This window comes from Vanellus vanellus, assembly GCF_965231255.1.
Source record: "Vanellus vanellus genome assembly, chromosome: 4".
In the NCBI taxonomy this organism is placed as follows: Eukaryota; Metazoa; Chordata; class Aves; order Charadriiformes; family Charadriidae; genus Vanellus; species Vanellus vanellus.
Window position 1 is genome coordinate 41,480,532 of NC_138909.1, and position 14,045 is coordinate 41,494,576.

The window sequence follows — 14,045 nt, forward strand, 5'->3', positions numbered from 1 at the left end:
AGAAAATGTCCTTTTCATATAATTCATGAAAATGTGTAATGAAAAGTTATTGCTTCTTTCAATGTCTTGAAAGTCTTGTAGAAAGTTAGTTTCACGGTGTTGTAAAACCATGGCTGTTCAGTAGTAGTGTGCACTGTAGAAGTAAGTTATCTTTTGTGGCACTGGTGAACGCACTTCGGAGGAATAATAAAAATGAATGGTGGTTGTAGGATCATGCTCCTTTGCTGGCGCTTTGCTTCAGCAAACTTGGGATAAAAGACGTTGGTTTTCTAGCCTTACTTAGATGAGCCAGTCCGTAAAAGAAAGTAAGTTTTAAGAGAGAGAAAAAGGCAGAAAGTTTTGCTACAAATTTTAAATAGCATACTATTTAACACGCTATTTTTTTCAGTTAATATTTTTCATATAAGCTGCATAAGTGAATAACACAAGTTTAAACATCCAATAAAGATAGCAACTCTCTGAAAGTTGCACGGTCCCTGTGATCTAATAAATTTTTTCAGCTAATAGTGAGACTGAAAATTCAGACATTAAACTTCTGGTTTTATGAAAAGAATCATGTGATCATCGTAGAATATGGCAATAAAATCCCTGACACTGTTGTTTTTGGAGGTTTGCTGTATTTCCTGTTTCAGACAAAAGATGTTAATCGTGATGTCTGCTTATGATAAAACAGCAGTGCATATTTCAAACATTAATAACATCTGCATTGTTTCATGTGTTTGTTTGTGTGGCCTTAAATGTAATGCAATGAAAATACAGAAAACAGTGCCTTAAATCAGTGTTTTCCAGAGATACACACTTCTTTGATAAAGGAGTTTGTGGTATTGTCCATGTTTTGTTTGGAGTTCTCGTTATTCCTGCTAAGAGTTTCTGGTCCAAGAAGCTTGGTGCGTTTTCTGGGGCCTGTGAACGTGAAGCTGAGCTCAGGGCTGCTGGAGAATCCAGCTGATCCTCACAACGGTGAGGCAGCTGAGCCTCCCAGGTTGTTTTAGCCAGTCGGGATATTCAGGGTCATTCTTCAGGAAAGGGCTTAGTGACCAAGAGACAGTTTTGAGCTTGGTGAAGCCAAGGCATGAGATTTGATAACCTGTCTTTCATCAGCTGAGTAAGTGCCAGGACTGAACAGCCTAGCAACAGTAATCCCGGTTTGTTTTTAACTTTTTCTTAGGATTTTTGTCAAAGGAAAACTTAATTGCTGATAGGGATCTGTTACGTTTTAATACCGAGTTACATTGTTACACAACAGAATAAGGAGAAAGTAAGCAACTAAGTTGAGGGTCCTTCCTCTGCCAATCCTGTTTTGGGAGTGTCTTGGCATTTGAGAACAGATTTTGAACTTCACGGCTGGATGTATTACAGTGGTTTTCAGACTGTCTAACAGAGTAATAGAATATGTTTTTTTCTGGTGTACCTACTAAAATTTCAACACAGGTCTACCTTTATAGTTCTGTATAGAAATAGTAGTTGATTTAAAATGTATGTGTAGTTTTATAGGAGCAAGAGAATAGGAAAGGGAGATGATGGAGAAGGATGCTGTTAGGCAGAAAAAGAGGACAAGAAATAAGTGGGTAGAGTGGGGTTGGATAACGGATGGGAAAGGAGGCTCAGACTGGCAGGAGAAGGCTGTTCAGAGGAAGAGACAGTGGATGGAAGAAGTTCAGCAAATTTACAAATTGCCAGGGTCTGTGGCAGCATGTGTGGAAGAGAGCAGGTGAAGGATACCTAGCCTGGCTCATTTTTGTGCTGTCATCGCTGTTCCTGAGGCTTAACTTGCTCCCATCTGTATTAGATTAAAAAGGAGTGTTCAAGTTCAAAAGTCAGCCTTTATTCACTACATAAGAAGGATTAAGGTTTTCAGATTAAGACCGTTTCCCTATAACTATAGTGGGGAATCGAGTCAACAGTAAGACACCGAGTTGTACTAAACTGATTTGAGGTTTTGATTTAACAAGAACATTATCAGCACCAGATATTTTTGGGACTCTGTGGCAGCTATATAGGTCGTATATGTACAGATGTACAGACTTGGGTCTAAGTAAAAAGTATTAAAGATCTTTAGTTTCTTTGGAAAAGGGTAAGCTTAAATTGACCGTATACGGCAGTGTGTATTTGCTAGTGCTAGGGACAACGGAATGAGCATTGGATCCCTAAATGTCTTGGAGGATCTGGGCTTTGTCATTTGCCGATTTCACTATGATCCTTAATGGAACTTGACCGTGTGCGTAGGCCAGCCCAGAGAGGTGTTATACACAGGCCATGTAATTAAACACTGCCGCAGAGTTCACTGGAAGGAATTGCTTTGTATAAGTATATAATCTACCTGTGGGTGTGTGCATTGCATGACTTCATAATCAATATTTGCGAGTCAAAGTTACAGTTAGTTGAAAAAAATGCAATGTGAGCAGAAAAGATGGGACAAACAGCATTCCCCATCTCTCATGGTGTCATCTTCTCAACACTTCCATAGTAACTGTAGTGTTGGTGAAATAGTTATAGCTAGAGCAAACAGAAGATATGCTAAAGCTTCAAATATGGTTGTGTGCCTTGTGAGAGTACGCTGATGCAGTGTAGTCTCAACAAAGCCATGCATGGGGGGAAGAACAAGAGAGGGCTCACGGATCTCCCGAGTTGTGCATGCACCTGCTGCGCAGGGTATCTCCTCTTTGGGCTCTGCTTTCCTCTACTCTGGTACAAGACTATGACTTTACTCTTGGCCTTCTCTTAAGTATGCGTTGTGAGCTATGATACAGTTCACTAATGCTGGGGGAACCCAGTACAGTACTCTGCAGTTTATTTAAGTTTGCATTCATTGCTGTGTTAAAAATAAATTGTGGTTAACTTTGAGGGTGACAGAGCATTGGAACAGGCTGCCCAGAGAGGTTGTGGAGTCTCCTTCTCTGGAGACATTCAAAACCTGCCTGGACGCCATCCTGTGCAACCTGCTGTGGGTGAACCTGCTCTGGCGGGGGCATTGGACTGGATGATCTCCAGAGGTCCCTTCCAACTGTAACCATTCTGCGATTAACTATGGATATAGCCTTTTCACTGAAAAGGCTTTGTACAGAAATAATTATTTAGCACAGAATACCCTTTTTGTATGTGTCATTTGCTGTGGCTGTCTGCAATTTTTTAAAATTAAAACCATATTTTTTAAATGAGGGGAGTAAAAGATTTTTTTTGTTTCTGTTTCATTCCCAAAAGACACAGTGACAGTGACTTTAGCCATTACATTTTTTGGGGACCGCACCAATCTTTCTTTTCTCTCCTCATCACAGTAACCATTTCAGTGTCAGAGAGTATATTTGATGCCTTGAATGTAGCTTATGCCTGATATTACAGTGTAGTTGTCAGATTGCATCTTAGACGCATTTTAACAAGACAGCCTGTACAGCTGTGTTGTCTGTCCTTGTCATAAACAATCTCTTCCTTTATCCCCTTTTATTTAAAGATTTTCCGGATCATTTATAATTCATTGAGATTTTGATGATACAGTAGTTCACCTGCTGGCAGTGGTAGCACTGTAATTTGAAAGCACTGCAGATCTGATTACGCTGTCAGTCATGGGATAATATTCTCAAATTCACATCTCCCGTATCACACCTGCAAAATTGGTGGGTGAAACAACTTGAATAAGGTCAAAACAGATGACTGACTGAGGTGTGACGCCCTACCCAAATCAGTTTTAGTGTTGGAGAATGGCAGGAGCTTCCAATGCTGTATTTTAGTGTGAAGAATTATTAACCAGTCCACCAGCAGCTAGTAGCGTGATTGACAGGTGAGATATGGGTGCTAAAAGCTTCAATAATAAAGAATATAAAAGCCTTTGGTATTTTAGGACTTTCCATTTGCTTTGCTCTATTAGTCACATGTCTACAAATCACTGTTACAAGAGATTTTGTTGAATATATGATTTGGTTTTCTACACCAATATAAATGAGTGCGTTTAGGTCAGATCAGTCTCTCATAGAAGCATAGAATAGTTTGGGCTGGAAGTGACTCTCATGTGGGCAAAGTACTGAATTAAATGAAACCACTCATGAAATTCCAATGTGGTGCCAATCATGCCTTGCCAGCTTTTGTTTTAGTTTTGTTTTAGTTCTTAAAGGATGTGTCTAAGGGTGTGGCTAACAACTGTACTTTGGTGAAAAAAATAATATGTATAATTTTGCACTTGATTGACAGCAATGACATTTTTAAGACTGCTGTAATTTTGGTTATGTCAGCAGACAGCACACAAGTGAAACAGTTCATGGAATAAAAACATCCTGTGTAAAATGGAACGAATGTCAGACTGGCTTAAAATCATCGTTTTGAATAAATCATAAAATAACTAGTCTGTTTTACATTCTGCATCTGCAGTGAGTTAAAAGTACTGTGAATAGATATTGGAAAAATGCATTTTTCCTTGTTAGGTGCATTCAATTTTATATTTTTACTCTATTTTGTTTCTTTCAGCCTGTGGAGAAACACTGCAGGAATCTACAGGCAACTTTTCTTCTCCAGGATTTCCAAATGGTTATCCTTCCTACACACACTGCATATGGAGAATCTCTGTGACCCCAGGGGAGAAGGTACTTTAAAATTTCCTTGGCAAAACACAGATACTGTTTTCAAAATAAAACATTGCATTTCTTTAGCTTTTCATTTAAGTTTAAAGCTTTCATAATAATTGAAAACAATGGTATGCCATAAAAATGGGACCATGATCTGACTACGTGCTATTGACTTGACTTTGGTCTGTGGCATTAGAACCACATCATCTATTTGGTGGCTGTCCATGGCGAATGAAGGCACGGTGTCAATCTGCTATATGTTTTCATCGTGAAATCCCTTCAAAACTGGCTTCCAATTCAGTTGGTGGTTCAGTGTAAAGGTGGAAGAGGTAATTCAGGCTCCTGCATGGTCTCTTCTCCAGCACGGGCCCGGGCGAGCTGGCTGAGCTGTGTGGGCCTGACAGCTGGGCTCGGCCTAAGAAAGGTCTTAGTATGTTGAATGAGGTGTTTCTACAATGAAACGCTAATAACGTGGGGTGAAGAAAGTGTCATTGTAGGTGTTCCCTGGTATCGGTTCTAGTGCATACAGCTTTGCTTTCTGAGCATCAATTTTAGAGGAAAAAGGCTGGGGCGGGGAGGAATTGGCTCAATGAGAGCAGTTTGGGGAGAGAAGCGTGCCATCCTAGGGAAAGCAAATCCTGTTCTTCTTGTGCACGCTTTCAAAATGTGCTAGCTGAATCTTGTTTTAAATTATTGGCTCAAATATTAGCCTGTCTCAAAATAAATAAGGATAGAGGGAGTAATGGGAAGTTTCAGCTGGGACAAAATGTGCAGGAAAAAAAAAAGGATGGAAGTTTCTTTACAACAAGCAGTGGCCAATATTAAGCAAATACAGCCTAAAGGCTGAAATATAGAACCTTAGACCCAGACTCGGTACTGGAGAGTCCAAAGAGGAAAACTCAATTATTTCAGTTTATTTTGTCAGTGGTATTCTCCCCCCACCCCCCATTGGACACAGTTTTCTCCTGATTGGATTACTTTATTCCATGTTTCTTTCAGGTCAGGGTCCTGGTAGACACCAAGAACGTAAGTTCTTGATGTGCTAATAGATCCCGAGGAGCTATAAGAGCATTTGCCACTGTGGGGGATGAAAGCAGAGTCGTTTGGAAAGCGTTCGCCCTCCTCTGGGCAAGAGCCAGAGACAGGATAAAAAATAAACACGCTCTGTGCTGGGAGGGCGTGGGTGGCTCTGCAGGTTGGCAGGGAAAAACAAATGAAAACAGATGAATAGGAGAAGGTTTGTGCAAAAGATGCAAATCAATCTAGATAGGTAATTTTATGTCGCCACTATTTGTTGCGCTTCTTAGACACTGCGGTGATAATAACAAAAATGGTTTAGGTTTCTTTTCTATTCCTCAGTTAAAAAATTAAAAAATTCTAGTTCATCTAAAATTATTATTGGCTTTTGAAAAAAATGTCAGTATATGAGTTAGAAAGTGATCGTGCTTAAGTATTCATAACATACTCTGACTTTGTGTAAGCCTATCTGTGGAGGTTAGTGTAGTTGTAATGTATTTGTGATACCATTATGTCTTGAGGTTGTAACCACCACTGTAGCTGTATTATGCTGGACAAAAGCTTAATGGGGGAAAGCCCCTGTCTTGAAGTGAGCAATGTAAGAAGACCAACTCCCTTCCCATCTTACCCCTGCTTCAAATGGAGAAAAAGACTGGAAAGAATTTTCTAATTCAAATTTGACATGACAAGTTGTGTCTGTAGAGCGCTGTTCTGGCCTCCAGCTCTCGTAGTCTCCATATAGTTCAGCAAGAACAAAGTAAATTATAGTTGTGCTAATGTCAAAAAGTCTGTTTTGTCAGGGCTATTCCCATAGGTTACTGTCGGTTTTGAGATAAAGGTCCCTATTTGCAGCAAGTACTTGGATATGAATAGCAGAAATGTGGTCTAAATCTTAACTAATGCATATATCACAGTACCTTGGACACACATTATGCTTGATCCCGAATGTTCTCAGTAAATGATGATAACATATTCATATTATGAGGGGAAAATAAACTTATATTTAAATTTTTGTTTCTTTGTTTGCTGCTTTGACCCTGATAGATCTCAGGAATGTTGTGTGGAGGTTAGAGTATGTATAAGTACATCACATCTTGTTCTGAAATGTCAGTGAGCACTTTAGTCACCTAAAAATAAACTGAAAAAGCATCAGTCCAGATTGTCTAACTCTCGTCTCTTATTTATTGAGATTTAACATTGCGCTGTTTTAGCATAGTTTAAAGGACTTCTATTCTATCAGTAGTGCTTTCTGCAAGTACAGACACTTCCGATCTTTGACGGCAGGAAATTCAATGAAGGACGGGATTGCAGTGGCATGCACTAGCTGCAGTATTCCTTTTATTGTCAGGCAGCATAAATTGCCAGCCCAACCTAACATGTATGTGTCCCTATTACTAAAACAAGGCAGTTACCTTTTAATTTCTCTCAAGATTTAAGACTATGTGGTAAACAGTTGTATGCAGTATATCTATACACAGAAAAATCTCCGGGGGCGGATGGTGTTTGTAATACTGTTATGCCCTCTGCCAGGTCGAATCCTGCCTTCTGGTGTGTAGAAATTTTGTTGGCATAGGGAGTTGCAACTGTGCAAGTGTTGTTTTTTGTTTGTTTGTTTGTTTTTTTATCTGCCTTTTTGAATAAGTTACATTACTTTCCAATTTTCCTTAATATTTCACATGAATGATAAAATAGGATACGGGGGAAAATACCATCTGCAGAAAGCTTAGTACTACTTGGTGTTTGCTATGTATTTTGTGTTTTCTTATCCCAGGCAGTAGGAGGTATGATATATTCTGTCTGCAGTAGCACAATTGAATCTACTGTGTAATCAATAATTCCGTAACTGTGCTGACAAATACCCATTGATTGTTTTTCCTGTGAAGACTTTCAGCCATCCTGTCCCCTTGAACAAGCTCTGCCTTGTCTGTACCTCTGTTTAATACTTTGCAGAATTGCAAATAAGAATCTTCAATTTATTTATACTTGTTTCGTTCCTGACCAGAAATCATACTGTGACAGATTGGGGGTTCTGCCTATGTACAGCTAATGAATTCTGGTCAATGTTAAGGAAGTGCTGCATCATCAAATAGCTTGGCATGTCAGAGTGAGAAAAGGCTGTAAAGGTTATTTCATATAGTTTCAGAGGAGGGGGGCATTGAGGAGGCTTATTAAATTTTAGTGGTTTCCATTTAGATAGCAGCACTTTGAGACAATGACATGATCACACTTAAGTAAAACCATTCTCTTCCCAACTCTATCCTGGCAACTAAGGTTTGCAAAAACACAGATTTCCAAACAGAAATTGGAGAAACCTGATGTTTCAGCTGTGTCATGGAAAATGGAAAACTTGTGGCTAGACTGGTTAGAGACCTCCAGGCTCCACACAGCTGAGCCAGTGGAGGAGGTATAGGATGTGGCTTCCATAACTTGCTTCCAACAGAGCCAGCTGGGTTAGCTTAGGCAGCTGTGGAAGGTAGCCTGACCTTCCCTAACCCAGCCTAACCCATCTCATCTGGGTAGAGAAAAAGGCTCCCCCTTGTGAACCCCTCTGCCTGCACAGCTGGGGTGAGGTGGGTATGGGTGGAAAAGGAGGAGGAGACTGTTGAGGGCAGTAGGGTTTTCAAGTAGTAGGGCTAGATACAAACAGAGATACCTACCTATGGTCTGAGAAACTTGGGAAAAAAATGAAAGGTAAGAGTTTAGAAGGAATCTGAACTGCAAAGTGATTGAGATGAGGGGAAGAACAAAAATTTTGTAGTTGGTGAGGCCTCTTTATTTGAAGGCTGAAGAAGAAACAGTCTGCAAAGGACAGACAGAATTGCTGTCTGAATGAACAGGACCTCTCTGCCATCCTCAGAGGCAGATTCAAATAGTGCTTGGAAATGTAACAGAAAACTGAAGCAGAGGAAAGCATGTGAATGATTGTACTTTTAGCCAGATCTGCATGTTTCTCATGGAGAATAAGATGTTAAGTAGGTGGTTTTGGAATTGTGATAATATTTGTGCATTTATTTCTTCAGTACATGTCCCTGAAGGAGAGCCTGAATAGCAAAGGCAAAATGCCCCGTGGGTTAGACATCTGGGAAAGGGTGCAAATAAGCTAGAAGAAGTTTGAGAGATGTAGCAGTAGGCAAAAGCAAAGACGGGAGTTGTGAGGTTTCCTTTCCAGGAAGGAATGGCACAGTAAGTCTGTGTCCAGGAAATAAGACAGGGAAGTTGAAACAGGGATGCTGCAGTTAGACTAAAAGAAGCATGAAAGTATGTGGATGGACACAACCACAGTAACCTAGTGAATGCCAGCTGAGAAGATCAACTAATGCTTTGATGCATACCATTTTTGGGTAAACAGTGCAATAGTCTGGAAACTGAGTGGCATGGCATTGAATCATGGAATCACGGAGTTTTAGAGTTGGAAGGGACCTCTAGAGATCATCTAGTACAACTCCCCTGCCAAAGCAGGATTGACTAGAGCACGTTACTCAGGACTGCATCCAGGCGGGTCTTGAAAATCTCCAGAGAAGGGGACTCCACCACCTCCCTGGGCAGCCTGTGCCAGTGCTCTGTCACCCTCACCGTAAAGAACTGTTTCCGTGTATTTGAATGGAACTTCCTATGTTCTAACTTGTGCCCATTGCCCCTCGTCCTGTCACTTGGAACCATTGGAAAGAGCCTGGCTCCATCCTCCTTCAACCCACCATTTAGGTACTTGTAAGCATTAATAAGGTCTCCCCTCAGCCATCTCTTCTCCAGGCTAAAGAGTTCCAGCTCTCTCAGCCTTTCCTCATAAGGGAGATGCTCCAAGCCCTTAATCATTGAAGGATTTCTGTCGATTTTCGCAGTAACACTGGAAAGAAAAACATTCTTTTTATTTTGCAAAATTGAAAACAAAACAAAACAAAACAAAAACCAAATTCTCCACCAAGGCCCTGATGAAAAACTGGCAAGGGGAAAGTGAGAGCCATCTGAGGAGAGATGTAACTTAATAGTTGGGTTGAAGACAGAGGTTGTTAGGTAGAAAACTGGATTGTAGTGCTTGCTCTGCTGAGGGTGTGTCCAAAGCACGTGCTGCACTTACCTGAATCTTTCCAGTTGTCCCTCTGCTGTTGAAATTTGTTCTGCTTAACCTGACTAGCCACATCTGAAATGGGAAAGGAGTCTTAAAGTCTGGCTCACAGAACTTACAGAGATATAGCAGATCTGGAATCAAATCTTGAATGTCTCAAAGTTGGAAGCTCAAATCCTTGGAGTTCAACAGTGAGCTGTTTGGATGATTTGTTTACTGGCTTCACCAAAAAAAAACTCCTCCCAAAAGACACAAGCAACACTCCTCTCCCCCCAATTCCCTACTTGCTCTAGCTTTAAAAGTACTGATTTGATGTATTTTCTATATAAAAACTCTTTATTGTTCTAATTCAATGAATGATTAACTGGGTGAGCATTTCATTATCTTCTTAAATTCCGTCCTTATGAACACATACCCTACCTACATAATACAAGACATTAATTTAAACTGTTTTGTTTCATTAGGACTTAATTTGTTTTGTTTTTCAAAGTCCGGGGAAAGGGTATCTATATTGAAAAATAGTTCAATATACTAGAATATATACTATTACTGCAAGCTTTTCAGTATAAGAAACATGTTTTCCTTAACTATATTCATTTCTACTGTAATTTCTGTTGCAACAAAGAGAAGGGACTGCACGGATATTGTGTCTGATTTCACATTTGTCCATTTTCTAAGCTCAGGAAAGAAACCTACAATATAATTTGATGACTATTCATTGTTATAGGTCAGATGATTCAGAGTGCCAATGGCAGCCTTGACATGAGTTAATATTATCTAAATATATTTCTGAAGTATCAAACTAACATGGAAGCAGATGTTCTTTGCATATAGATTGGAGACTAAATTATTGCCTTCCTTTGTGGCTCTAAAATGACAGAAGGAAGGGGCCAAAAGGGAGAGGGCAGGCTATATTTGTTGCATCTGCTACACTAAAAATGTACCAAAGCTGCTTGCAGGGTGTTCCTACGGAGAACACACTGCTAGAGGCAGACTGCTGTTTAAGCAACCCTTTTGCAGGTTTTGTGGATGTGGTAGCAGCTTGTGGGTATAAATGTTTGGCCATACCCAACCATCAGAACAGGTATTCATTTATTCAGTGCTGTCCTGATGGTCCTTGGCAGGCTTCGTGTCCCATACCTTCATCCCACAAGGCTGTGGCTGCCAGCATAATGCCCCTCACTGTACAGGACTTCTGGCTGTTGGGCTTTATGTGTAGCCTTACAGATGTTTTCTGTTTCCCATGCCATCATGGTAGTGAAGGCAAAAGCTGAATAGAAGCCTGTGACCTGAGAGCCTGGTCTTCTGCCCAGTCAGTAGTATCAGAACGAGGCGATAGGGGAAGATACAGCTTTTGAGATTAAGTCAAAAATTTTCTCACTCTCCGCTGAAAACAAAAAAGATTTTTGAGAATGTAATTGCTCATATGGATGTACTTAGTTATTTTTTGTGGAACATAAGTGAAAGCAAAACTCCTGCTAGCCTCATGTGAAGTCACATAGTGTTTTGCTATGAAAGATTATGTGCATTTTGCATTCTTTGGATGAGAGCCTTACCGTGACTCTCTACCACCTCCGCACTCAAACCACCGAGCGTTGTATTATCTTTAAATTAGTTTTTATCTTCTTAAAGTAGTTTTTTTATCATCTTAAAATTAAACAGGCTGAATAATTTCTGCCTTTTTGGTTTAATATTGTACTCTGTTGTGGTTAGAGACACATGGTGCCTTCAGAGGAGATGGAAGTAAACCATCCCGTCTGACTGTCTGGGCCCATTGTTCCAGCTATGGTGTTATATTGCCTTCTTGCAGCTGGACTAAGGGTAAATTCCTCTCCTTTCAACTGACACTCACAGCTGCTTCATAGGCTGCCATGGAGATATATTTTTGCAGTGTGAGGTATTTGCTACTGTGCAGCAGTTCATGTTTGCTATATAATAGGAGGTTTCGATTGTGAATTCCTAGGATCAAAGCTAAAAATGAAACCATTTCTATGCTCATATGTGCATAAAGATTTTTAGTTAGGTTGGAATATTTATTAATCTACACTGAGGAGCTGATTTGGAAGAATATGAATTCTTTTTCCAAATACACCTAAATCCAATGAAAGGTTATGAATTGGAAATGATTTTATAATAAAAAATATGAAGGATTCTTAATCTTCTTGTTTGGTCCTGAAATTGCAGGACATGATGCAACTGACTGTCCCAGTCAGTCAGGCTCCAAACTGTAGCTATTGTGTTAACCCGTGATCCAGGATGAATCCTACTCCTGTGTTAAAAGTATAAGTTTATGACAGCTTATGATTAGTATTTCTAAACCAAAATGGGATAATATAATAGTCTAGGGTAGTCCTGATATTATGTGTTGGAAATATCCCTATTTACAGATGTGCTCAGCAAAATTGGGAGTCGAAGTTCAAAAGTTCCAGAAAAGCATGGAACGCAGATTTCTGTATAAAAAGCTTTATTATAGTTTTATAAAGAGTCATTAAGGGATTGTGTAACATTTGTTTTAGTGATATTACTTTCAGCATTACTGTCCACCATTGTCAATATTTAACTTTTCTGAAAGTAAATTATCTTGTCGAAACAATAGTAGAAGGAAATGCAAACCAAAATAAAACCACAATTACTTTTTTTTTACAGCTGTCAGTGCTGATTATAGTCAGAATGGAAGAGGAATTGGCAGGAGAATTATCAAAACAACATACTTAAAATTATATTAGCACATTATTTTACCTTAGCATTCTCAATTTTCTGTGAAAAGCTGCCTGTAAGCAATTAAATGTGAATAGTCTGTCTTGAATTTGCACAGATGTGTAAGATTAAATAGAAAACTTTTAATGTTCCCGAACAACTTCTGCTTACTATAAGAAATAATTGAGGAAAGGTTAATTAAGTGTCTAAGCAGTTGGAATCCTGTTACAGGCAACCACTCTGGCTTCTGTTCTGCAGAATGTTGTTGTGATCGTTTTCTAGTATCAACCACACATGATTTAATTAGGTATTCTCCTCTGATTGCAGATTGTTTTAAACTTCACCACCATGGACCTTTACAAGAGCAGTCTCTGTTGGTATGACTATATTGAAGTAAGAGATGGCTACTGGAGAAAATCACCTCTGCTTGGTATGCAACTGTCGAATGCTGCACTGTCCGTAGTTCTCACACTCACTTAGTTCAGTGGCCTTGTGTGCTGTTGAACTCACAACAGACCTCTTGGTTTTTAGGTGTCTAGAATGATTCTAAACTTAGGGATGGGAAAAAAAACTCTAAATGGTCTCAAATAAGTCGTTAATCTGACTTCAAGCCTTCTTTTGATTGCAGCTAGCTGTTACCCAGCTTGGTGTGTGGAAAGATGAAAACTACAAAATGTGCAACTTTTTGCTTTGCATGTGGGTATTAGAATATGAAGATGCCAGTTTCGTTCACAGAAACGGGGAAATAGTATCCAGACAAATCTGTAGGGCATGCGATGGGAAATCCATAGAGCATGTGATGAGCACATGCCCACTGTAGAGTTGTATTTATCAGCTCTGTTCCTGTAATTTTAAAATTATGAATAGAAGGTTACTTCTATTTCTTCTTCACATGTCCTTCCCTGCTCTTGCCGAGAAAAGACATGCAAAGCGATAATGAATTAAGTCTTAGAATCGCAACTAATATGCAGGAAGCTGCAGCCATGCTTTTCTTAATTCGGAGGGCTGGTGGGGAGATTTCACACCCTGTAATGCCACTGCCTAATCCAGAGGCTCGGTTTGATATCCTGTGATCTTCCAGGATTGAAGCTAGGGATTTCACACCATAGGAAACATGAACGTCTCCAATTTCTTGGGGTCAATTTTGTTGTTGTTTTTAGAATGAAGACTAAAACTATTTGTTAGTGTCCTAACAGCCACAATTTAAAAAAGAAAGAAAAGGAAGCAGATAGGGAGGGCAGCTTTTTAAAAGTAGTGCCTGTTTTCTTGGCATAAAAAGAAAAGAAACAAGAAAGAATTAAGACCAGACAGTAATTACTCTTTTCTCCTGTTCCCTTCTCTGTCACCTAGGCAAACAGAAATTTCACCTACCTAGGCTGAATTTAAGAGGATAATATAGTCTAGGGTCATTTGGATGTTAGTTTTTAAATCTCTTTGGTTCTTAGGCACAATGACCGGTATTACTGTGACCTAGGTTACGTTCCTCTCTTATGATTTGTATTCAGTTTCCCCTTCCAAAACACCCAGGTTTGTGTTTATAGAAACAGTCTATAACAATAATTTTTCCACTTAATTCCTCTAAGGTTTTGTACTTAGACTGGTGAGTCTGACCGCAATGAAAAGAAGTACTGAAAGCTTTATAATAAAATCTTTGTGTACTAGGTCCTGATCTGCAGAAACCCATGTGCTTAACCATAAGCGTGTGAATAGTTCCA

At 39.5% G+C, this 14,045-nt stretch overlaps 1 protein-coding gene across 2 annotated transcripts in view; it reads left to right on the forward strand.

The window, feature by feature from the left end:
• Positions 1-14,045, forward strand: part of TLL1 (tolloid like 1) — a 140,933-nt gene that overhangs the window by 90,430 nt on the left and 36,458 nt on the right. For both annotated transcript variants that reach the window (XM_082482562.1, XM_082482561.1), the window contains exons 9-10: positions 4,456-4,571; positions 12,658-12,760. In XM_082482562.1, the coding sequence (XP_082338688.1) occupies positions 4,456-4,571; positions 12,658-12,760 (219 nt within the window). The remainder of the gene's footprint in view (positions 1-4,455; positions 4,572-12,657; positions 12,761-14,045) is intronic.